This window comes from Bos grunniens, chromosome X (genome assembly GCF_055505025.1).
Source record: "Bos grunniens cultivar Pamir isolate PY7600 chromosome X, Bosgru_T2T1.0, whole genome shotgun sequence".
Lineage (NCBI taxonomy): Eukaryota > Metazoa > Chordata > Mammalia > Artiodactyla > Bovidae > Bos > Bos grunniens.
The window spans coordinates 110,313,247-110,339,879 of NC_141194.1; the positions used below are offsets into that span (position 1 = coordinate 110,313,247).

Below are 26,633 nucleotides of genomic sequence, written 5' to 3' on the forward strand. Positions count from 1 at the left end.
ATTTTCCCCCGCTGGGAAGATCCATATTTTCGTGACAGACGCTTCATATTAATTTTAAAAGTGAATTCAGTGATGTCATAATTTCTCATTTTGTTCAGTCCTGAAGCAAATAAGTCATTCCCTGTAGAGAAGAGGGAATACATTCCACCATAAAATTACTGTTGTTTATTATGGAAGCAGAAAAAGCAATAATATCTTTTTGCGCATATTTCCCTCATTCATAATAAGGAGATTAATAAAAGATTAAGGAATAATGAGGGGGTCATTATTCTATTATGAATCATTCTTTTATTTACTATCAGTAAGATAAAATGTTGAACTTTGAAAAATAAGCAACTTTGTAGCTAATTCCTATTATCTGGTGGCTGTCGTGTATCCTAACCTGGGAAAAAGTGTTTTCTGTAGATACCGAAATGGGGGATTTCTTTTCAAGCTTGCTTGAGCGGTGGCCAGTGGAAATGATAAAAGCAAAGTTTCTGCTCACCATTAGAGTGTTGAACCTGGTAATGCATTCTGACTTGGATTTGTCTGTCTGTCTGAGGGCCCACAGGTAATTAATGTTGTTAGCAAAGAGCTCAGGAAATAATTGTGCTGTGGCTGGAAACCACATGAAATAGGTGCAGACTCCATGGTGGTTCTATTAGAGGCTCATATTTTTAAATTGCAGTTATTTTCTGCAGAATGTAGCCTTTCAGTGACAACTGTGGTTTTACAAAGTGGTCCATGCTTGTCACAGGAGGGGATTTTCATTTTGTTTGGGTACAGTTTCCAAAATAGATTTCAAAATAAGCACTAGTCATCAGAATATAGGAATCATAATCTCAATAAGGGCACCCTGAACTCACCCCCACAGCAAACCCACCTCCATGGGTGCCACAGGCCAGTCTTGCCTCGGCTCACCCTGAGGTCATTAAGGCCCAGAGTGATTATAGGAAGTAGATAAAGTGTCCCCTGAAACATGTGATACGCGTTCCCCAATGTGTATCACGTTGAGCTCATCCATGAGGCATGCCTCTAAAAATGGAAAAAATAAACGTGGACCCAAATCATCTCCATGTCCCTTCAGTCCCTGGGGGCTACCTGGCCTTGTGTTGCTATGGATTCATTTTGATATTTGGCAAAACTAATAAAATTATGTAAAGTTTAAAAATAAAATAAAATTAAAAAAAGAAAAAAAAATAAAAATCAAGGAGAAATAGACTCTAAGTAGGGCTCTGTGGATGCCTTTCTGAAACAAATCGAGCCACCCATGACCATCCCTATCAATCACCTAGCCACCCTCTCTGAGGGTCCTCCTTCCCTTTCTATCAGTGAAATTCACCATAGCCAAGAGCAGAATAGGTCTCAACAAAAAGCAAGAAAATGAACTGATTGTGTTTCTGCTATTGGTGTGAAAACCCAGTGTGTGCATTGGTGAGCAGGTGGGAGGGCTTTGGGGGCGGCAGGACAGTTAGGAGGGACATGGCAGTATATCTCAGTGGACTTGCTTTACTGACTTTTGGGAAAAATGGACAGAAAACCCAGAAAGGCTGCTTGGACAGTCTCTCAATGCCCACTGCCACCAGAAGAAGCACAAGAAGCCTACTTGGCCCATCAGTGAAAAAACACAGATTTGTAGTGAAGCCACAATGTTCAGATAGAACACAGGCTCCAAGTTCCCCTCAGTTCCAAGCCAGCCTTCAAAAGTCCACAGAGGGGCATTGCAAATCCCTTCCACTGCTCCACCATCCACCATGCTGGGTCAAGCACTAGCTCATTCATTCTACCACTCCTCCTCTTCCTAAGCCCTATAGGTGGGCATTCAGCAAACATTCATGATGTGTCTGTTGCGTGCTAGGTGTTATGTTTCCAAGTGCCGAAAAGTTCCAGATAAAATAAAAAGTGATTGTCTACACACGTGTTTTCTTGTTCAGGATATTGTTTCAACTCAAGATACCCTATCATCCTGCCACACCTTACTACCCAGCCTGACCTTGCACTAGTGTCTCATGGTTCAGATTGACTGGTCTCCCTGTTATTCCTTCAATATGCCAAGACCATGCACTGTTAACAAGAATATCCTTTACCCACCCCATCACCACCACCACCAAGCAGCCATGACTACATCCATGTTTCAAGAAGCTCACTGCCACCCAAAGCAGATGGTACCAATGCTGGGAATCTCGGCAGATCAGAAAATGTTTCCTCATATTGAGCCAAAATCTACCTTCCCTGATTCATTTACATAACCCAGAACATGGAGATGCTGGTTATCAGTACTGTTATCAATAAGAATGTTTGGAACTGAGGGAGCTTTCTCCCAGGTAGCTCCACCTCCAGGAAAACTTGCCAAAGAGGTAAGCCGGGAAAGTTTTCTTTGTTTGTGTGTTTGTTTTCCTTGCTCTTTCTTTCTTTTCCTTTCTATATAACTCATATTTAAATTACTTGCTGGGGGAGGAATATAAATGAGCCTCAGTCGGACCTCATGAGTCATCGTTTCAGTGGGAAACAAAGCAGCTTTGCTTCAAAAAGCAATTTAATTAATTTTGTTATGTGCTGTGGAAATAAGCTTTTAGAGATGATTCAAAACACTTACATGAAATTGTCTAAAAATAAGTGAACAACACAATTACTGTCTGCTTTTTTTTTGATGTAGAAATATTAAAATAATAAGAGGAGATTTTAAAATGTAAAATAACATAAAGTTTGCATGTAATATTAAAAGAGGAGAAAACCAAAGTGGATTCTTAGCTGGGTGCATGTCAAAGGTAAAGAAAAGCAAACATATTGCCCATGAAAGACAAAGCTCAGTTTTTTCTTTTTGTTTTCTGTTTTTTTTAAAGCTCAGTTTTAACAGCCCTCTGCTGACCTAGGAAGAGAGGACACACCTTCTATTCCAGCCTTTGGACTTACACTCTCTGCATCCCAGTTTCCACTCCTGGAATATGAGAATGGATCCTGTTGGACCAACTTCCAGAGGTGATAGTCAGTCAGCTTGAAAAGTGGATGTGAAAGCACTTTGTAAACTGAAAAATGGTGCACCCATATATGACATGGTTCCACTTACTCATGAATGACTTTGAACCTCTGGGTAACTATTAGTCAAATCAATTTCACTGGCCTTCACTAACCAAGGTCATTTTAATTGTGGCTACAAAAGACTTGCAGGTCCTCCAAGTGGCAGGTAGACTAAATAATACGTTTGCCTACATTATTTTCCAGGAACTTGGAGTCAGCCATATCTAATTGGAGCTAAGTGAGTTAAGACTAGATAGGACCACTGACCCTCCAACTGGGACCTTTTGACGTCATAGGGCCAAAAACTCCACCCTCAAATCCTGCTAAGTGCCTCCACTTTTGAACATGTGGAGGCCTGGAGCTTAGTTATACCTGCCCTGAACAGCTTTTTTCCCCACACTTTTTCCCCCAATCACCTTGTCCCTTGCTTCCCATTCTCAGATTACCCTGCCTCTTTATTCTGTATCCCATAAATGCCCCGAGGCCCTGGCCTTCAGGGAGGCGGACCTTAGACTTGTTCTCCCATCTCCATGCTTGGCTGCCTCTCGAATAAACCCTCTGTTTGTTGCAAACCTTGGTGTCAGCTTTTTGGCTTGCTGCATGTCTGGGCAAAATGAATGTGTTTTGGAAACAATTATTTCTTCAGAGTAGAAAAATATCACTCTGAGTTATAGCTCTTTTAAGCAAAAACACTGCCTCGGCTTTATTTTCTCACCTCTATTACCTGAAAATATGGTGAAACAGGACATTGAGACGCTTCTCATCTCTACACCAAACTGCATTTGCCCCGTTTCCTGGAATAACTCTTAGTTGTCCCAGACAGAAACCTTGAGGTCCTGCTTGATTCAATGATTTCCCTAACACCCAGTCCATTGACTCATCCTTCCAAATACGTCCAAAATACAACAGTTTTCATATATATATATATATGTGTGTGTGTGTGTGTGTGTGTGTATATATATATATATATATATACACACACATGTGTGTGTGTGTATGTATATATATATCCTATTTTCAACTTCCTTTGTCCCCCTCAATATTATCCATGTTTATATAAATACATGTAAAGTTGATTCATTCACTCTTGCCATTCTGTGACTAAGTTACAATTCATCCAGCAGTTTCCCAGCTTGGAGGGAAGTTGGTCATTCACCTATAATTTCCCTCACACTCAAGGAGACTTACATGGTGAGTTCAAGAGGGACCATAGAAAGGAATTTTTAAAATATCTTCATTTACCTGCTTTGAGTCCCAGCCCTTATATGCTGCGACCACTTGGAAAACCAATGTTTCTAAATATACTACAGGCGTCTCAAGCAGATGGCACAGAATATCATTTAACACTCTCTTGAACACTCACCGTTATCCCCAGAGACTATGATTCAGAGGGACTACTGCGATCCCAGGGGGCTGGTCTGGGAGCTGGGGAACTGAGTGTTGTCTCACCTTTTCCATGGCTTGCTGTGTGACCTTCAGCAAGCAATTATACTTCCCCTCTTCTAGGCCTCAACTGCACAATCAAGAGGGAGACCAGCTGATCACATGATGGTTGCTTCTAGTTGTGTGAGGTATTTAACAAGTTTTCAAGTATGTGCAATTTTCTGTTGGAGGAATAGAACCAGTTATGCCCAATGGCCTTCTAGAATTTGGTAGGCTAGAGAAGTGTGGATTAAATTAAACACAAGTGATAATTATTATACTTGTTAAACATTGCCATGACATATAATTGAATAAGACCAGGGTATATTGACATAATAAGCACACTGTGTCTAATTACAAGGTCTTATTTTTAATACCCAAACTCCTAATGTGCTCATTTGGTAACTGAAAATACAGTAATTTCAACGCTCTTGTCATCAAGTATCCACTTCTGCAAGTACAGACACACAATTAATATACATCCATAAAGGGATTTATCTCCACAAACTGTGTATGAAAACTAGTCTAGAGTGCAAAACAAGCCCTGTAAGCCCCTTCAAATTACAGAGGTGATGACAATTAACTGATTTGGTGAAAAATTACTTTGTGCTTTCAAAGCCTAAATGACAGCCAGAAGAGGAGAGCATCAACAAAATAATACGGTTAGACTAGATTGAATCCACAGGACGTATTATAAAAGAGGTCCTTAACTAGTTGGGTAAAGGATGGGGGCTTACTCACCAGGTGAAGTTAATAAAAGACCCTGTGACCAAGATTTCCATGACAAAGCTCTGCTAATTTTTTCAAGAAGAATCTGTTCCAGTGGTGAGTCACTGTCCTTTTACTGGCATTATTCTAATAATATGAGATAGAAGAAAAGGTCACAATTTAGATCAATGCCATCCTTGGATGGCAGTCGGTGAGTCACCAAATGAAATTAATGCCGGAGCATGGTTACCATTTTCACTGTATATGCTCTCCCCTGATACACTCTACATACAACACATTCAATGAGGCATTTCAGGAGAGCTGGTTGCTAGGTTTCAGCCTCATTCTAAGCTCTTCATGTCAGTATAGAACAAAATTACGAAAAATTTAAAGATGATAATATAAACTTTACCATGAGGCAATCAAGGGGCTCAGATATATCTCTATATTGATGGGGCCGCTATAGTGACTGACAAAAAAACACAAAAATAAAAGAAAGCTATAGTTGAATCTTAGCCATTACCCTTACTTTATAGAAGACAGAGATTAAGAAAGGGAAGTGACCTGCCCAAGATGAAACATTTGGTAGCAAGAAGGAACCAAAATTTATAACTTTTGTCTCCTTGCCCAATGCACTCCTCCCAAATTGGGCATTCCTAAACAGTTGACCCTTGAATGACATAGCTTTGAAATGCATAGGTCCATTTACACACAAATATTCTTTAGCAGTAAATTGTACAATGCTGCATGGTCCACAGATTAACCCTCACGTTGTTAGCACCAACTGTATATTTAGTGGCTGGACTTTAGATTTTACAAAATGTTTCTTATTAATGGTAATGGGAAGTAACAGCCAAATGAACGGGAAGACTTCTAAAAAGGGTTTGAAAAGTTTGTCAGATTTTTTATCTTTATTAAAGCATTTATTATAAAGATGTGCTTTAATACCTCACGAAAGAAGATATACAAATGGAAAATAAACACATGAAAATCTCAGTATCGTACGTCATTAGGGAACCGCAAAGTAAAACCACAACGAGACACCACTGGACACTTATTAGAAGGGCCAAAATCTAAAACAGAAACACCAGATGCTGACAAGGATGTGGAGCAATGGGAACTCTCATTCATTACTGCTGGAAATGCAAAATGGTACCGCCACTCTGGGAAACAGTTTGGCAGTTTCTTACAAAGCTAAACATACTCTTACCATGCTGCTGCTGCTGCTAAGTCGCTTCAGTCGTGTCCGACTCTTAGCGACCCCATGGACGGCAGCCTACCAGGCTCTGCCGTCCTGGGATTCTCCCGGCAAGAACACTGGAGTGGGTTGCCATTTCCTTCTCCAATGCATGAAAGTGAAAAGTGAAAGTGAAGACGCTCAGTCGTGTCCGACTCTTAGCGACCCCATGGACGGCAGCCTACCAGGCTCCTCCATCCGTGGGATTTTCCAGGCAAGAGTACTGGAGTGGGGTGCCATTGCCTTCTCCGACTCTTACCATACAAACCAGCAATTGCATGCTTTTGTATTTACCCAAAAGAGTTGAAAACTTATTTCCACACAAGCATGCACTCATGTGTTTATATCAGCCTTATTTATAACTGGCAAAACTTGGAAACACCCAAGATGTCTTTCAGTGGGCGAATGGACAAACTGTGGTCTATCTAGACGATGGAATATTATTTAGCATTGAAAAGAAAGGAGCTATCAAGCCATGAGAAAATATAAAGAAGTCAATCTGAAGTCTATATAATGCATCATTCCAACCATATAACATTCTGGTAAAGGCAAAACTATGGAGACAGTGAGAAGATCAGTGGTTGCCAGGAGTTGGGGGTTGAGGGGCAGAGGCAGGAAGGATATACCACTCTGGTTTGAAATATTGATGGTAGGGGAGGCTGTTGGGGTGGGGAGGAGGTATATAGGTACTCTGCGTACTTTCCATTCAATTTTACGAACATAAAATTTCCCTAAAAAGTTAAGTCTATTAAAAATTTTTATTTATTTTTTTTCCTGTTTTATTTTTTTAAACTATATATATATTTTTTTAATTTTATTTAATTTTTAAACTTTACATAACTATTAAAAATTTTTAATGTGCTGTAATTTTTGTTTAGGATCTTTTACAACTCACAGAATTTGGAATAGGAAGTTCAACGTACCCCACTGGGCCAGTTTACAAGGGACAGTCTGATAGATTCTCAGAAAATCCACTATATATTCTTTGGAACATGAAAGACAATGACTTCACCCCCAAAGAAGCTAATACTTGGTACAGAGAGAAGATCTCTTTAGGCACCAAAAACCACATTGCATATTCACTATGAAAATAATTAAATATTCAATATTCTAATGCTTATTTTGTTAAAACAATTACATACATTTTAACATGTGACCAGGATTGAAGAAGCTTGTTCCTTGAGTTCAGTGTGATGATTAAAACATGTCATTTCTGGTTAGAGAGGTCGTGCTGAAATAGCCACTCTAGTGGCTAAACCTCTTGGATTGGGCATAATCATCAAGTTATCTGAAGGTTATTATAAGGAAGTAAGTAATTACTATTAAAAGCAAAGTAAAGTAGTAAAACCAAAGCTTAATGAAACAGATGAGAACATAAAAATTATCACTTATTATTATGGAATTGTCACAAATTGAACTTTTAAAATGCACTGGGTTAACAGAAAGAATAAATACGTTCTAGAATGAAAACTACATCTGTTTCTGACATCAAAGAATCGTTTCAAATGATATCAAACATGAATAATGTGCATTCTGCAGCAAACATCATATTGAGGGCAGACATCACCAACTCAATGAACATGAACTTGGGCAAACTCTGGAAGACAGTGAGGGACAGGGAGGCCTGGTTTGCTGCAGCCTGTAGGGTCGCAAAGAGTCAGGCATGACTTAGTGACTGAACAACAACATGGGGCCATATTCTGGCAGTTTCCCTGCCACTCATGTGGGTTAAGTCCTTGGCAGGGCTGCACCTGCCCCCGCCCAGGACTCCCCTTCTATGGCAGATTCAGCTGCTTCAGGGGCTCAAGGAAACAGAAACAATATATAAATGTGGAACTCACTAGAAAGGATTCTTAAAAGGCAAATAATATGGAATGACATTCATTCACCTAACATATGCACTGGACACGTACTCTGTGTCAGACACAGGGCAGGGCACTGGGCAAACAAGAGTGTAAGGAAAATTGCTTGCTGTGGTATCCGCCTGCAGATGGAATGCAGGAATGTGAACAGACTTCATTTTTCACAGCCCCAAAACATTTTCATTTTCTTGTGCATATTTTTAAAATAACACAGAAATGCACAGATCACAAAAGCCCACCCCCAGCAGAAACCGAGGTGGGAGTCAGGCCGTTGAGAACCAAGTCTTGAAGATCCCCCTGAATTCTCTTAAGCCCACCACTGGGAGGCGGGTGTTTTGAGGAAGCCTCTCCCAGCTTCTGGTGGGTGCAGGCTTCCTTAGTTTGTGGCCACATCACTCTAATCTCTGCCTCTGTCTTCACATGGCTTCTCCTCTGTATGAATTTGTTTCAAACTCCCTCTGCCTCCTTCTTATAAAGATACATGTGATGGTATTTAGGTTGTCAGGCATTAGCAAAGATTATCTCACCAGGATATCCTCTCAAGATCCTAAATTTAATCCCATCTTTCCTCATATAAGGTAAGTTCCACTCTTTTGCCATTTAAGTTAACATTCACAGATTCTAGGAATTAGTAAGTGAATGTATCTTAGGGGTACCTGTGTGATAACATTGGGCCCACCCAGATAAATCTTGATACTCTCCCCTTCTTAAGGTCAGCTAAACAGCAACCTTTGTTTCATCTTCACTTTTAAGTCTGCATTGCCCAAGTCAGGTAACACACAGGTTCCTGGGATTAACATGTGAACATTATTCTGCCCATGAGAGATACAGCCTAACTGTTACAGGCTGAAATGTGTTCCCCTTAACTTCACATGTTGCTATCCTAATTCCTGGAACCTCACAATATAGCTAGGTTTGGAGACAGAGTCTTTGGGAGATGATTGAGTTAAAATGATGTCATTAGGATGAGCCCTAATCCAATATAGCTGGTGTCCTTAAAAGAAGAGATGATGACACAGACACCTACACAGGGAAGAGCATGTGAAGGCACAGGGAGAAGACAGCCGCCTGTAAGTTAAGGAGAGAGACCTCAGAAGGAACCAACCCTGCCAACACCTGGATCTCTGCCTTCTAGCCTCCAGAACTGTAAAAAGATAAACTTCCAATTGTTCAAGCTGCCTGGTCTGCAGTACTTTATGGTAGCCTGAGCAAACTAATACAGTAGCCCCATTAAGGGAGCTACTCCCCCACCATATTTGCAGATTTCATTCAAGTCCAAGGGGAAGGGACTACACAAGCATGTATACAGGGGATGGGGCTCTGAGGGGTATCTTAGAATTCAGCCTAGTGCAGGTGGCCTTCCCCATTGACTCCTTTTGCCATGTTAGTCAGAACTTGGTTAACTTCTCTTGCTTGTCTCATTTTACCAAGCTTTCTATTCCTTTCCCACTCACCTTTATTTGTGTTTATTGGTCACTCAATTTTTATGCAATTTTAATTCTAGTTGCAGCTTCCCTGATAGCTCAGCTGGTAAAGAATCCGCCTGCAATGCAGGAGGCCCTGGTTTGATTCCTGGGTCAGGAAGATCCCCTGGAGAAGGAACAGGCTACCCACTCCATTATTCTTGGGCTTCCCTTCTGGCTCAGCTGGTAAAGAATCCACCTGCAATGCAGGAGACCTGGGTTCATTCCCCAGGTTGGGAAGATCCCCTGGAGAAGGGGAAGGCTACCCACTCCAGTATTCTGGCCTGGAAAATTCCATGGACTGTCTAGTCCATGGGGTCGCAAAGAGTTGGATATGACTGAGCGATTCAAGTTGGGATCAAGGTGGACTGGGAGTGAAGAGTGAGCAAAGTGTGGAGGATGAGGACTGTCTCTATCTAAGAGCAGTAGAAATACTAGGGAGAAAAGAGGCACAATACTCTCAATCTGTCCTACATCCAATTTTTTTGAAAAAGAAATGAAATAGAGAAATGTGAACAGACTTCATTTTTCACAGCCCCAAAACATTTTCATTTTCTATTGTGAATATTTTTAAAATAACAAAGTCTGGCTATGCCACATATATTTTTCTTTTAAATATATATTTGTATAGTTTACACATAGCTGAGAAAATCAGATTCTGTTTCTACTCTCATTCTGCTTTAAAAAAATTATAATTGGGGTGTCAGTTAGTTTCTGCTGTACAACGAAGTGAATCAGCTGTATATACGCATATAAGGTTAGCCAAAAAGTTCATTCAGGTTTTTCCATACGATGTTCTAGAATAAATCCCCTCCTTTTTGAGTCTCCCGCCCACCTCCCCTCCATTCTTTGTTTTTGTGCATGTTAATGGGCCAGACCTGAACTTGTGCATTGCCTCATCCAGTTAAGAAATTGGTGGAACTCTGCAGCCAACATTGCTGGGAGCCTTACCAGCATCAAACCCCACCACCCCAACCCCATCAAACCTCTCCCAGGGGTGGGCACTGAGTGGCCTGAGTTAAGCAGCATCATCTCCAAGTGATTGGTTTGGGACTGGGCACTTGTCCAGGCACAAACTCACCAATGCTTGGCAATGCATGACCAAAGTGATCGTTTCACTGATGGTTTTACCTGAGTTAGTCCAGAGTAAACCCCAGAGGGTTGTTCGCAGGTTTGATGACTGTCAGCGGTGTGCTGGTGAAGCCCAGGAATGGCTACCATCATTTTGTCCTCATGAGGGAGGGAAACCTGAGGATGTCGCCAATGCACTGAGAAGGATATCCATAGAGAATCGCAGAGAAATGGAGCAGGCACCCTGATTAAACTGTGCCAGTGGATTAGCCCCATCACTGGCCTTTTCCATCATTTGAACTGCATTTTCAGTTACTTGCCATTGACCAAGAATATCCTTACTAAAACCAGAGGCAGGCCCTGGGGATTCAGTGGTGAAGATAGTGCCTACTCTCCTGAGCTTATGCTTTCAGGGAGAGAGGTAGATAATAAATAAGATCATTTCAATCAAAGTTTTGTGCTGTGAGAGTGATGTGGGAGTTGCGACTTTCAATTAGGAGGCCTCTCTAGGGAGGAGACAGGAGAGTTGAGACCTGAAGAGTGAGGAGGAGCCAGCCGTGGGAAGATCTAGGGCAGAGTAAAGAGTTGATGCAAAGCTGTAAGATGGGAGCAAGCAGGGAAGATCTGGTAAAGGGAAAGTGGTCCCACAGGCTGCCCAATGCTGAGCAAGAGGGAGCGAATGAAACAAAGGGCAGAGGCCTTGCTTGTAGGCTATGCATGGAGCTGGGATATTACTCTGGGGGAGACTGGGAGCTATTTGGAGGATTTTGAGCTGAGGTATGGCATGCCTGATCGAAGATTTTTAAAGGAGGAAACCTTCTAGCTGCTCTGTGTTGAAATGACTATAGAAGCAAGAAGAGCAGCCAATAGCAGTTAGAGGCAGCAGGCGAGGAGTGAAGCTGGTCCAGACCCAGGCAGTTGCAGGGAAGACAGTGAGAAGCAGAAAGATACAGGGAGTTTCATTTCTAGCATCCATTCCCTCAAGGCAGCCTGATGGTCCCCTGAAGGGACATGTCAACTGAGGGGCAAGGGGGTGAGCTGCTCTCCACCCAAATCCTGCATTTTCTGAGGGTTAACCTAAATGCATCTTTAATGGGCAGAACAGCAGGATGTGTGTCAGATGAAGTGGAATGATGTCAGTGGTGAGAGGGAAAATATTTGGGGGCAGGGGTGTCATACTATTAATGGAGCAGATATGCCTAGGAAACCACTTCTTTGGTTTTTCTCCATGACTTCCTTTACCATTGAGACCAAATTCACTTAAGTTCCTGGGTTAGGTTTTTGCCTCTCTCCTAAGACCACAGTAGTGAGGATTCCAAATGAGGGGAAGGCACCAGAGGAGCACAGTGGCCATTTCTCGGCGTGCCGAAGCTGTCTCCAAGTGGGCTGTTTCCTGTACACCAGTTTTCAGTTAACATAATTCATTAGTAGTGAAGTGAAGTCAATATGGTCAAGGACCCCGTAAATTCTGATTGTAAACTAAACCTTCAATATAGCATTACACAGGATTCTACCTTTGCCTAATAAAGTGCCTGCTACTTCAGGCCTGCTTTATACAGGCATCAAGTCCAGCATTAAAAGCATACATGTATAATTCTGTGTCCAGTGGTGGTTTCAAGCTGTCTGCATCAGAGCACAACCTGTTTTAAGTATGTATTTCCCCCACTCTCCTGAGGTTCTGACTCAAGCCAGGGTTAGGTCTGGGCAGTAAATCCCACAAGGAGATTCCAGTGGTTTCTGTCTCCTGAGCTCACAGCATATTTTACATTGCATACTTCTGTATATAAATACAATTGTATGTAACCTGTACATTTGGATATGTAGATGTCTCAAATCTTTTTTGGAGTGGATATTATTAATGAGAACTAGCTGGAACTCTCCAAAGCACAGGAAGCAGCTGGAATGAGTATAGGTGATCCTTGAACCAATGAAGATTAGGGACTGGACCCTCCCCTCAGTGGAAAATCCTTTAGCTCCACACTCCCCACCTGCGGTTCCCCATCTGCAGCTTCAACCAACCTCTGAGTGTTCAGTGCTGTAGTATTCAGTGCTGAGAAAATCCGTGCGTAAGTGGACCCACTCGGTCCAAACCCGTGTTGTTCAAGGGTCAACTGTACAACCAACAAGTGGCCTAGAGGACTGAGGAACAGGGCACTGGCATGAGGGGATGGCATGTTGGGCATCACCAGGAACTGACTACCTCTGTCTAATAAAGTAGCCACAAGTATTTCCCAACCTCACTCCTTCAGTGGTATTTGAAGCCCATTCACTCCCAAATGAATTTTCTTAACCCACAAGGCAAGGAGCTGCTGTCTTTCCCCCACTGCTCCACCAATTCTCATGGGCCCATCACAACCCTTCCTGTCTCAGCATCCCTCACAGCCCCACCCGCTTGAATACCTCTGGCCTACATTTCCTGCACAAAAGCTTACCCTTGACAGCTCTGTTCATATCTGATATGGTATAAACAGAGAGGTAAACAAATGTAAAAAACTGAAGAGGTTAATATACCATTAATTGAACGAGGAGACATCAAGGTGGCATTATGAACACTTTTTTAATGACAACAGATGGTAAATTTATACAAATTACAGGTTAGAATATAACGAATACAAAACCCATCCAGATAACAGTTAGAAAAGCATCACTTACAAAAGTAAATCTGATTCAAGTGGCTAAAGAACTCAAGCCCCCCCATTTTGATAATTACACGCAGCTTTTAAGGTAGCGCATCTAAACTCTGCCCCTTGTCAGGGCGCTATTCAAGACTACAGCATATTCAGTGACTCTAAAGCTCCTAACACTTTTATCATCAAGGTCAGGACATCTGGTAACAGGTTCACTAAGCAAAAAAAAAACAAGAATATGTGAACGTTCTTTGCAAACTGTAAGGTGCTGTGCAGATGTTAGCTATTGCTATTATTACTGTTCAGTGAGATTTCACTGAACTTGAGAAAAAGGAAGACTAGTCTGTGTAACTGACAAATATGACCTATAGAACATCTTCAAAGGAATGCAGGTATTACTTTCAAATACACGTAGCAAACAAACAAGCAAGGAAAGTATGGCCAGGAGTGATGGTAAGCTGAGGAATTCCAGACTATTTAATGAATATATAAAGGATTAATCTGTTCATCTGTTACATGTAATATATACCATTAGGATACCAAAGTCCCTGAAAATAATTTATTTTCTCAGGTGACCCTTTTTCCCCCGCAAAAAGGAAAAAGAAATCTTGTCAAGTTATGAATACGCTGCTTCAGTCCAGCTCTTGCAAAAACAATCTTAAATATAAGAGCAGAGTCTGAGTTAATAAAGTTGTACTCTTCTGATGGAGCACAGAGTGCCTGACAGCGGAGATATCTGTTGCTGACCTGCTGCTGCTACTGCTGCTAAGTCGCTTCAGTCGTATCTGACTCTGTGTGACCCCACAGACGGCAGCCCACCAGGCTCCCTGTCCCTGGGATTCTCCAGGCAAGAAGACTGGAGTGGGTTGCCATTTCCTTCTCCAATGCATGAAAGTGTAAAGTGAAAGTGAAGTCGCTCAGTCGTATCCGATTCCTAGCGACCCCATGGGACTGCAGCCTACCAGGTCCCTCCATGGGATTTTCCAGGCAAGAGTACTGGAGTGGGTTGCCATTGCCTTCTCCGGCTGATGACCTAATAAGTGACAATTTTATTTATAAAATGGGCCTAACAGTCTACAACTTCACTTGAGCATAAGTAAAAGAACAAACATGAACTTTTCTGGAGACAAGAAGTATACACTAGATACATTTAAAACAGGATATAAATTCTCATGTACCTTTCATCTTTCCTTGGGTACACTTATCTAACTGCTTTTACTGGTGTCCTTGAGTACACTAGCTGTATATATAAAATTTATATGAAAATGGAAAACACCAAACAAGTCAAGTAGTTGCTTTGGGGGCAAAGTTGATGAGATCTTTATGATGAAAATAACCTTACAATATATTTCTGTTAGATTCCCATGAAATGCAGGTTGGTTGTTGTTATTGTTTTTAACGGAGGGTTTAAATTTCTTCAGTAACAACTCAAAAGTGAATTCACATGTAAAATGGGATCCACTTGAAGAGCTAATGACATCAGATGCATTCTACAGCACACTATTTTTTAGCACAATGAGAAAAGAGATTATATTCTGGGGGGCAAAATGGGAGGTGAGGTGAGGTGAAGGTCATATGTTAAATCAGTAGCCTGTACTGACACTTCAAGTTAAGACCCCTAATTGAGGTTATTCTTACAATCCATTTTCAAACAATAGTGAACATAGTCCTACCTTATAATATTTATATAAGGGCTCAATTGTAGCTTTTCTTTCTATACATCCTGAAGTATGTACATTGTACAAGAGGAAATCACTAAGACATCTTGAAAAATAAATCTATTTGTCATACACTGTATTATGTCAACAGCAGCAAACTAGTGAGTTAACAGTTAAAACCTTAAGAAAATATTAACTGGTTGGAAAGCAAGTTTTTATTGTAATAATTCCATATATCAACCTTAGCATCCAAGTGTAACTTTCAAACGCTTGGTACTAGTTCCAAGAGGAAATTACACTGTTTTTGCATGAATCCCTAGTTTAAATACTTGCAGAAAAACACCCATATTATCTATTCAGCAAATGTCTGAAATCAAACAAAATAATCCAACACTGGACATCAATATTTTAAAAATAGCATAAGATTCCAAAAGTACAAGAAAAACCTTGGCATTATAGAAAAAGAAATTAAGTGGACAAATTCTAAGTACAACAAGACATCTAAAGAGGGGACCATCTAGAAATCTACCTTATAGTACATTAGATTCAAACTGGAGTATTTGACAATTTCATATTATTTGTGCAATTGTATACCAAAACTGTAGTCTTTTTAAGAAACCATGATCCATTCAGAATAACTACTTAAGACATTTAAACTGCAAATAACATTTAACTATAAGCAGGAATAAAAAATAGTCCTACAATAATCATTTTGGTTTTTCTTGGCAATTAAACATAAAAGGCTTCTTGGTTTTTATGCCTAACTACGTCTCTGCTCCTTTAGTCCAATTCCACAACATCCAAAAGTAGAGGAGAACTAACAAAATCCAAGATGGCAAACACTCACAGCAAGGGCCATTGTATGAGGAATTATTAATGACACAGATACATACAATGAAATATCTAGTTAGAAGAGTAAAGGTAGAATGTGCTGTTTAAGAAAACATCCAATAATCACTCATCTGAAAAAATGCAAATAGACACCAGATAATATTGGCAGATTCTGAACTTAAACCAAACTTTTACTGTGTATCAAACTAGCATTCAGAAATGCACAGGGATGTAAACCAAAACAGTGGTTATCTCCAGGTGGCCACACTACAGGGAATTAACATTTTCTTCCTGTTTTAAGATGCATTTTTCCCTGCGTGTGTTTAGATTACACACAAATAGTACCAAGTGGTTGAAAAGAACACAGACCAAGGATACTAAAAAACGGGGTCTTTTTCTATCAGAAAGGACTTCAAGGATTATCTATATATATCTGGGACATAATAGCACTGATTAAAAATTCCAAGAATACTTCCTGGGTGATAAAAATAATTGATTTTCATGATTGTTTACACTCTGTAAGTATGCAAAAATGAACATATTTAAATGTAAATTCTTTCATATACATTATTTAAAAGTAGGAAAAACCGAGTTTACACAACCTCATAATTAAAGTGTAAGTTCACTGTTGAGTGACAGAGCAAAGCAGACCATTAAAGAGCTTCTCTGAAAGGAGGAGGCTGGCCTGTAAGAGGCCTTTAGGGAGCAGGCCAGGTGCCCAGGCAGCTAGCTCTTTGCTTTGCTATCTGCATTCTTTAATAAACCCAGTCCTTTTACATGAATGGCTGTGATTCAGCCTAGTTTCCCCATGAAATAATGTAATGAAAGATTTCTATTGACTAGGGATTACTACTACTTTATGCAAAATTTCTCAGTGACACTCAGATTAATACCAGTGTCCACAATTTAAGCAATTTTCAACAGGCGTTTACAACCCAAAATCTAATGACTTTGTATTTTCATGATAGTCAGGAAAAGTGTTCCAGCGAAAAATAAAATTTAGATTTGCTCCACTATGTACATCTGAATACAACCAGAGCATAAAACAAAGCCAACTAAAAGACAAAATGCTATAAAACATTTTTTTGTTGTAGGATAATCAAATTCTTCCCAGAATAATGCATAATTAATTTCACATACTTATTTATAATCAATTTAGCTTTTCCAAACTCTCATTTGCAAATGAGAGACTCAGACAATTAAAACTGATGATACAAGGCATTGTTTTAGAAGGACCAAAATTTACATTGGTCAAATGTGACTCCTCAAGATTGATTTTAACAAGTTCTTACAACTTTATTGAAATCATCAATATCCCAGATCAATTTACCATTTTAAAAAATCAATTTAACACTATCAAAAGGTAATGTTCACTTTAATCCTGTTTGCCTTCACGCCACTGCCGTGAGCCTTCATTCCAGGCCACATAAACAAAGAGGGCCAGCACCACGTGGACGGCGACCACTGCAACAATAGCAGCGTAAAAATAGCTGTCCCTATTGGACATCCCAAAGGCGCCTATCGAGAGAAAAGAGTTTCCATTTTATTCCAAAATATATAAAAATATAAAAATCAAAACATTATTTTTATTAGCTATATATTTATTGAACTAGTCAGACAATTAAAAAGGAATACTTTGTGTGGTGATAAATCAAGTATTCATGTAAAGATGTGAATACCTTCTACACATGAAGAACATTATTTTCAATGAAAATCACAATTAATCACTTCATCTAAGGACTCTGACATAATAAAGAGGGCTTTATTTTCTCTTCCTTCCAATGTCTGCCAGCAAGGAAACATTCCCCCAAAGTCCTCCTCCCATGTCAACCAACTCTCGCTCTCCAGGGACTGTTAAAAGAAAGGATCTGCAAGCTATCACACAGAAAACCATAAACCAATACGATGTCAAACAAATAACTGAGTGATAAAAAATTCATTTCATGAAGATTCATTATGAGCAATGGGATTTTTGAAAAGCAAAACAGAAGCAAGCAAGCAAATTAATATCCAGTTTACAGATATAAAGAGATCATGAGAGCATAGAATCTCATATATAGTTAAGGGTGAAAATGTCTTGTTTTATGTCTAGGATTACCTTCAAAAACGTAAGATTTAGTTGTGAAATATAACCCAATAGGTACAGTGATCATTAAAGCTGTGAAGAACAGGAGCGTCTTCAGAGTGGATGCTAATGAACTTTCATTTCTGGAAAAAAGTAAACAAAGAGAAAATCAGAGCCTGCAAAGCCATTTCAAACTATTCTTGTGTTCGTAAATGCTATAAATACCCACAGAAAAGATGCTGGGAACCTTGCCCTTGCCTAGAAAACAGTGGCCAGAAGAAGAGCAGTGCCAGGGACTCAAAATTCGAATAGCCTAGAGATCCAGTGGCAGGCCCAGTGTGAAAAGAAGTGTAAAGTGCAAAAAGTGGTTTGGAATCTTCCAAGTGCTATGCAAATATACACGATTTACAGAATTCACGATGGAGGTAGCAAGGCAGAAGATACACAGAAAACAACTAATGAGGTTCCTTCACAAAGCATCCTATCAGCGGCTAGCTGAATACAGTACAGACAAGGTATGAGACTCTCCAAAGACAAAAGAGCCCAGAGCAATCTGGATGCAGCTGAAGGAAACTTTGCTCACATTTCTTTGTAATTAAGTAGCGAGAGTACAATTTAAATGGTCTTCACACAGCATGGATGCATTAAAAGTTTGATATCAAAACACTTTATGTTCCGTGCATTGTATCGCTCATAGACTTTTAAAATCAATGGAAATATTCCAATGGGAAAGTTTTGTTCCAGAATACAATAAAATGATTCTGAAGAATGTAATCAAGTTTCTAAAATCATACTATTAAAGAAAAACAAGTTAGATAAATGGCTACTTAAAACAGTAACAATGGGTAACATAAAAGCGTCCAATAAAGGAGAAATGATTTCACAAATGATGCTTATCAATAGGGAACCATTAAAATTTATTTTGACGATTATTCAGTAAATATCTGTGTGAAAAATCAACAAGGCAGATTACACTGTTTTTATGAGAATCAGCGGTCTGCCAAATAAGCCCTGAAAGGCCCCTTGCCTACTTCTGTAAATAAAGTGTAACTGGCATATAGCCACACCCACTTGTTTATGCATCACCTAAGACTCCAGGGAGATACAGAGACAGAGCTTGGTAGTGGTGCCAGACCACATGACCCTCAAAATCTAAAATATTTACTATCCGGTCCTTTCCAGAAAAACTCTGCCAACAGTATAGATGTATACTATTTCAATTATATTCAAAAGGTGTGCACATGAAAAAGGACTCCAGATTAATACACAATAATAAAGTAACTTTCCCACTTTCAAATATTCCTTAATGTTGTTTTAGCCACTTTTCAATAAGTAGATATATGTCAACATTGGCCCCATGCATCATCACAAATGATAACACTTCTGACAGTGAAGCTGTAGTAAGCTTCCAGCAACCCTGGACAGACACACACACACACACACCCCCACACCCCCACACCCCCACACACCCCACCCACCCCCCCCATCCATAGTTTTATCCTGTAGATTAAAGGTCCCTTTTCCCTTAAATCTAACCACCCTCACACTACCTTGTCAGGGATAAAGAAATTTTCCTCTACTGTCTAGGTTCTTTGCGGCTGGTCTAAGAATTAAACGGACACAAGACAGATTAACAGGAGAAAATCAAACAAAGTTTAAAAACATGTATACACGGAAGAGACCCAGGAGAACTGAGTAACTTGCCAAATGGCCAAAACCCTCGCCTTAAATATTGTCTTCAGGTAAAGACAAAAGAAGATGCTGTAGGTAGGGGTTTGGGACTTCAAACAGGAAGAAGACAATACACATGGAGATGGAAAAGCAGATATTTGGTCAACAAGTGTTTCCTAGGCCATGTAGAGTCTATGGGACCCAGAGTAGTCTCTGGTTTCTATGCTCTGTCCCCCCACCCCACCACACCTAGCCCATATTCTTTGCAAATATCTCTGGTGACAGCTCCCTTCCAGGAACAGACCCTCTGTCTAAATTTTTTCAGGCAATTAAGAGGAAGCTTAAAGTTTCTTCCTGAGTCTCTGGGGCCTTGACGGTTTTCAGTTTGAAATAATCTGCACATCAAAGAGACATTTTGGGGCGGCAAGTGTTGCTCCTCTATAACCTTAACACATGTCTAAATTTATGTTCATAGTCAACATTTGAACTTAATTCTTCCTGGTAATCCTCAGCAAGAGGTTCCAGTTTTTATCTACATCTCTATGAAGAATACAGCCCAGCCATCAAGGTCCTTTCAAAATAATAAGCTGCCTCTCCTCTAGGCAGCTTTCCTGATTATGCCAGCTGGAACGATTCACTGTTCTGGGACCCAACCACACTTACTTCATGCCTGTTATCACAGCACTTAACATGACAGCTTGTGTCCCAGACAGTCCAATGTGTACCCAGAGGTACACATTGCTTTGTACCCCTAGAAAATCCAGGCAAAGGAATTCTTATAATTGTGTGTATACCATTACAGGGTGGGAGGCTTCTGGCAGCCCAGAAAGAAAGGGAACATCTTAAGTTTACACCAATGGTCTACAAACTTTTTTGACTGTGTGATCCATCATTAAAGTTTTGAGCTGCTGCTGCTGCTAAGTCGCTTCAGTCGTGTCCGACTCTATGTGACCCCACAGACGGCAGCCCACCAGGCTCCCCAGTCCCTGGGATTCTCCAGGCAAGAACACTGGAGTGGGTTGCCATTTCCTTCTCCAATGCATGAAAGTGAAAAGTGAAAGTGAAGTCGCATACCCCCATATTGGCACAATGATTTTTAAATAAATTATCTATACACATATTAGTCATGGAGTCTTTAAAATACAAAAACAAGGAAAAACAGATACTAAAAATGTTAAGGTTAAAAAAATTAATGTAGAAATCTGTTTTCTTTCCATACTTCAAGGAAACATCTTTTAATACATCTCACTTTAGTGATCACTGAGATATACAATTCTCATCTAATATACCTAAACTTCCTTACACTGTTTCCTAATATAAAATTTTTAGAAAATTTATCTTCATCAAGAATGAGTGTCTGCAGTTCTATAAAAATACAGAAAAATCATGTCCACAGAAAACAAAAACCACTAATTTGAAAAGATACATGCACTCTAGTGTTCACAGCAGGATTATTTACAATTGCCAAGATACAGAAGCAACCCACGTGTCCATCAACAGATGAACAAAGGAGATGCAATACACACACACATGCATAATACATACAATGGAATACTACTCAGTCATAAAAAAGAATCAATGTGCCATTTCCAGCAACATGGACAGACTTAAAGGGCATTATACTAAGTGAAACAAGCCAGGCAGAGAAAGGCAAATACTGTATGATATCATTTATATGTGGAATCTAAAAAATACAAAACCAGGGAATGTAACAAAAAGAAGCAGATTCACAGATAAAGAGAACAAACTTAGTGATTACCAGTGGGGAGGGTTGGGAGGGGCAATAGCGGGGAGGGGAGTGTGAGGTACAAAACACTGTGGAGACAGGCCACAAGGATGAATTGTACAATACAGGGAATATAGCCAAAATTTTGCAGTAACTATAAATGGAGTGTAACCTTTAAAAATTGTGTAAAAAAATTTAAAAATACATGCATACATACAAGAAGTCAGTATTTGGCCAATTCTTTTGTGGACCGACCCCCAAAAAAACTTGGCCTTCACAATGTTTGTGTTTTTGGTGTGCAAAGTTCAGATCATCTAATCTGATAAACAAACAAAGCTTGAGAATCTAGAGAAAGGGAAGGTTAACCAGTTCATCTGTTCTTTATCTCTTGACTATCAATTATCTGGCCTGACTTTGAGAAAAGTTTGTTACTGGAAAGAGAATATAATATCATGTTTTAAAGCACACAAAATCACTTACGATCCCACCACCCAAACACAATCTTTTCTGCATGTTAATTTCTAAGCCCACACATTCTACATAGAGCATATCTCAACAACTTGCTGTTTGTCTTCAATTCCTTCTTACCTCTCTATCTTAAGCCCCCAAAATTTGACTTTCAGTCTCTCAAATACAGGACTAAGGACAAAGTTAAGCATACAAACTTTTGAAAACTAGTTTTCAAACTTCCTCCAGTGTTTATATGACATTTTCTCCTTGGCTTCCAGCCACAGCCCACTACAGCCAGTGGTTCTGCTGGCACAAGCCAGCTTGGGTATAACCTGGTGAGGTATTCCAAAACAAAGCAACTGAGGTCATTCAACTAATTTATCCTATGTGTCTCTGAGCCTTCTTAGGAAGAATTCGAACATTTAGAGTTAGAATTAGCCTCACACAAATAATTGAGGATTGTGCCCCCACTCTGAGAACCATCTAGAGTTTACCCACTTCAGATAAACTTCTGCAGGAAACACTAAGCAGATGAAGCTTACCATGTTCCCCTTTATGGCAAGGCCTATACTGCAAGTAGATTTCACTGCAAATTCCATGCAGAAACACTAAAATCAGTCTAGGAGGCATACGCTGTATTTTAAGTATACTTAATATAAATATTTGTTGGAGGCCTCACTAATAAACAGTAATTTTTTTTTAAAAAACCACCTACATCGCCATTGTGAGAGTGAAAAAGATCACGGGGGCTCCAAAGATCGTGGGCTTGGACAACTGCTAGCTTTCAACACTTACTAATTGTGCGAGGTAATCCTGTGATCTTGCGCAAGCCACTTATCCTGAGTCAACTTCATTGTTTTTAAACAAGTAGCAAACTAAGCACTTTTAAAATTCTGATAATGTATGTAACAAAGCGGGTAAAGAACCCTCCTGCAAGGCAGGAGACACAGGAGACGTGGGTTCGATCCTTGGGTCGGGAAGATCTCCTACAGAAAAGAAATAGCAACCCACTCCAGTATTTCTTGCCTGGAAAATCCCATGGACAGAGGAGCCTGGCGGGCCACAGTCCATGGGTTGCAAAGAGTCAGACACGACTGAGTAACTAACACACGGGCATGTAACAAAGCACCTAAGCTGGGCCTGGAGCACACACACTGAATGGTAGCTAAATCCTTCCCACCTTCTGACCTCTAGAGGTATCATGGGCCAGGCTAGTCCACAAGGACCACCTGCTCTTTCCTCAGGTTCCTCCTACTCAGCCACCAGCCCCCATCCTGCTGACTCCCTGAGGGAAGTAGACTCAAACCCGGGGCGGCCCTTTATCCCTTCCATTCGTTCACTCATGCAGCAAACATTTATTAAGCCCTGACGATGTGGGCCCTGCAGGGGACCCGGAGATGGAGAAGGCCCGGTTCCTGTCCTCAGGGAGCTCACCCTGCAGTGGGGAGAAAGGCTGCAAGATCGCAATACAGACAACAGAGAAAGAAGTGCTAGGCCAGAAACAAGAGTTGAAGAACCCGCCCACCTAGCCACCATGACCCCGGGTCCCTCGCTCCCGAGGGAAGGGTAGGGCCCCGGCGTGCAGACGATGCAGGGCCCAACCTGCTTCCCCCCTCCTCGTCTAGCCCTCAACCCCAGCCCCGAGGGTCCTGACCTCATGCCCACCCACCGGTCGGCCCGGGCTTTCCCTCTCGCCCCGCCCCCGGCCCGGGCCAGTCCGCCTGGTGCTCTAGGCCCCCGCCTGACTCCGCCTCGCTCCGGACTACCTGAAGTCGGACGGCTGCAGCGCGTTCAGCGCCGCTTTATCAAGGCGCTCCATGGCGTCGCCACGGCCGCAGCTCAGACGCTCAGACGCCGGCTGGGCTCCGCAGTCGCGCTCGGTCGGGTAGGCGGGCGACCGGTCCAGGCGGGCCACGCCGGAAGTGCCGGCGAGTGCCGGGCTGTGGGCTGCAGCGCGCAGGCGCGGCGCCCAGGTGACGCCCGGTGGCGGCGGCGGCGGCGGGCGCAGGCGCGGTTGGGAGCCTGCATGTGACTTACCGGCCAGGGCTGCGGGGCGTACGCCCTGCCAGGAGCGGCCTGCGCTCTAGGAGCAGGCCGGGCGAGTAGCCCAGCCACTCCACGTTGAGCCGGGACTTGCCTCGCAGCATTGTCCTCCGGGGAGGGCGGTGCTGCGGCCGCCCCCTGAGCGCGCGCGAGCAGCTCTCGTCTCCGTTCCGGCCCCTGCCGCCGATCTGTGGTTGCGAGGCGGCTGAAACAGATGATCTGCGAGGAAGGACGACCAGGAGGACGACTGGGGTGCTAGGCAACCAAGCAGTTTCCGACGACAACAACAACACAAAAAAGCAGTGCACATTATTCCCCAGCCCTTGAGTAAACGCCTCATTAATTATTGCCCGCAGTGAAAGTCCAGCCTTGGGAAGCTGGGAGGAGTTAGTTTAGCACTCACCCGAGTCTGTCAAGCTAGGGAATGTCAGAGCTGAAAGAGCTCTTGCTGAGAGTGACTGTTCCAGGCCAGACGCTGGTGATCCTAACTTCCACCTAAAGTTAAAAACATTTTGCAGCTGCTCAGAAAGCTGCCAATGAGACAACAGGGACTCAAATAGTAAGGGACAGATGGGCCTCCAGGGCTGAACAACTGGAGAGAAGTATAAACGAAAAGGGTGCATGAGCCTAGGGTCAGGCTTGACAAAATTAGGTTGCCGCTGGCTGCTAATAAGAGGACAGCCCTTACATGGTCAACGCCTGGAAAAGGCCACTGACCACACATCTATTTTCTGCACCGAATGGATACAAAGACCGCATCTGAAATCATGACTAAACCAACAGCTTAGAGCCGCCTTAGGGGCCATGGACTGGAAAGCAGGAAACCCGGGTTTGTGTTCTAAGTACTAAAATTGTAATCACTCTCTGGGCCTCATCTAGACCCTTGGGGTTGTAAGAACCGCCTAAAGCCAGAACTACAGTAGTATTAGAGAGACTCTAGCTTGTGGGTTGGCAAACTGTGGCCAGTCTGCCAAATACCTGTAGCATGTCTGCCACCTGTTTTTCTACAAGGTGTGCGTTAAGAATGGGTTCTCCACTTTCAGATGGTTAAAAAAATCAAAAGAAGAATAGTATTTCACTACATGTTAAGATTATATGAAATTCAGATTTCGGTGTCCATTAATAAAATTTTATTGGAACTCAGCCATGCTCATTCTTTTGTATTGCCTATGGCGGCTTTCATGTTACAATGACAGCATTGTGTAATTATTTGTGACAGAGACTGGGCCACAAAGTCTAATGTATTTACTATCTGTCCCTTGCCAGGGAAAGTGTGAGGACCCTTGCTCTAGCTAATCACCTTGGGACGAGGTTCCTGAAACCCTAGGGATCCAAAATGTAGTAAAGGGGGCACTCTCCGACATAAATGACAGCAGGATCCTCTATGACCCACCTCCCAGAATATTGGAAATAAAAGCAAAAATAAACAAATGGGACCTAATTAAAATTAAAAGCTTCTGCACAACAAAGGAAACTATAACCAAGGTGAAAAGACAACCTTCAGAATGGGAGAAAATAATAGCAAATGAAGCAACTGACAAAGAATTAATCTCAAAAATATACAAGCAACTCCTGCAGCTCAACTCCAGAAAAATAAATGACCCAATCAAAAAATGAGCCAAAGAACTAAACAGACATTTCTCCAAAGAAGACATACAGATGGCTAACAAACATGTGAAAAGATGCTCAACATCACTCATTATCAGAGAAATGCAAATCAAAACCACAATGAGGTACCATTTCACACCAGTCAGAATGGCTGGGATCCAAAAGTCTACAAGCAATAAATGCTGGAGAGGGTGTGGAGAAAAGGGAACCCTCTTACACTGTTGGTGGGAATGCAAACTAGTACAGCCACTATGGAGAACAGTGTGGAGATTCCTTAAAATACTCGAAATAGAACTGCCATACGACCCAGCAATCCCACTGCTGGGCATACACACCGAGGAAACCAGAATGGAAAGAGACACATGTACCCCAGTGTTCATCGCAGCACTGTTTATAATAGCCAGGACATGGAAGCAACCTAGATGTCCATCAGCAGACGAATGGATAAGAAAGCTGTGGTACATATACACAATGGAATATTACTCAGCCATGAAAAAGAATACATTTGAATCAGTTCTAATAAGGTGGATGAAACCGGAGCCTATTATACAGAGTGAAGTAAGCCAGAAAGAAAAACACCAATACAGTATACTAACGCATATATATGCAATTTAGAAAGATGGTAATGATAACCCTGTATGTGAGACAGTAAAAGAGACACAGATGTATAGAACAGTCTTTTGGACTCTGTGGGAGAGGGTGAGGGTGGGATGATTTGGGAGAATGGCATTGAAACATGTATAATATCATATGTGAAATGACTTGCCAGTCCAGGTTTGATGCACGATACAGGATGCTCGGGACTGGTGCATTGGGATGACCCAGAGGGATGGGATGGGGAGGGAGGCAGGAGAGGGGTTCAGGATGGGGAACTCGTGTACACCCATGGCAGATTCATGTTGATGTATGGCAAAACCAATACAATATTGTAAAGTAATTAGCCTCCAATTAAAATAAATAAATTTATATTTTAAATAATGTAGTAAAGGGGGTTCTGACAATTTTCAATATTTTTAAAAACCTAATGAATTAAACATATTTACTCACCATAAGAGATCAACAGCTACTTAAAAACATCACCTTCCTTTGATTTTTGGCACTAATTATATCACATTGATGAGGTAATCCTAGTTAACTCATGATTAAATGCACAAATTATTACTAAACTAAAATAAACTATGCTATATTTAGCCA

General features: G+C 41.4%; 1 protein-coding gene across 6 annotated transcripts in view; it reads right to left on the reverse strand.

Moving 5' to 3' along the window:
* VMA21 (vacuolar ATPase assembly factor VMA21) overlaps window positions 1-24,510 on the reverse strand; it is a 76,550-nt gene extending 52,040 nt beyond the window's left edge. The window contains exons 1-4 of one of the 6 annotated variants that reach the window (XM_086385987.1): window positions 24,235-24,510; window positions 23,826-24,086; window positions 17,975-18,084; window positions 13,299-17,394 (exon numbers count right to left, since the gene is read on the reverse strand). In XM_086385987.1, the coding sequence (XP_086242113.1) occupies window positions 17,252-17,394; window positions 17,975-18,084; window positions 23,826-23,935 (363 nt within the window). In that variant the 5' untranslated portion in view covers window positions 23,936-24,086; window positions 24,235-24,510 and the 3' untranslated portion in view covers window positions 13,299-17,251. Of the gene's footprint in view, window positions 1-13,298; window positions 17,395-17,974; window positions 18,085-23,554; window positions 23,716-23,825; window positions 24,115-24,234 lie in introns of those variants that run through there. The other 5 variants (XM_086385988.1, XM_086385989.1, XM_086385992.1 and 2 more) reach the window with 5 other exon arrangements.
* Window positions 24,511-26,633: the final 2,123 nt, after the last annotated feature.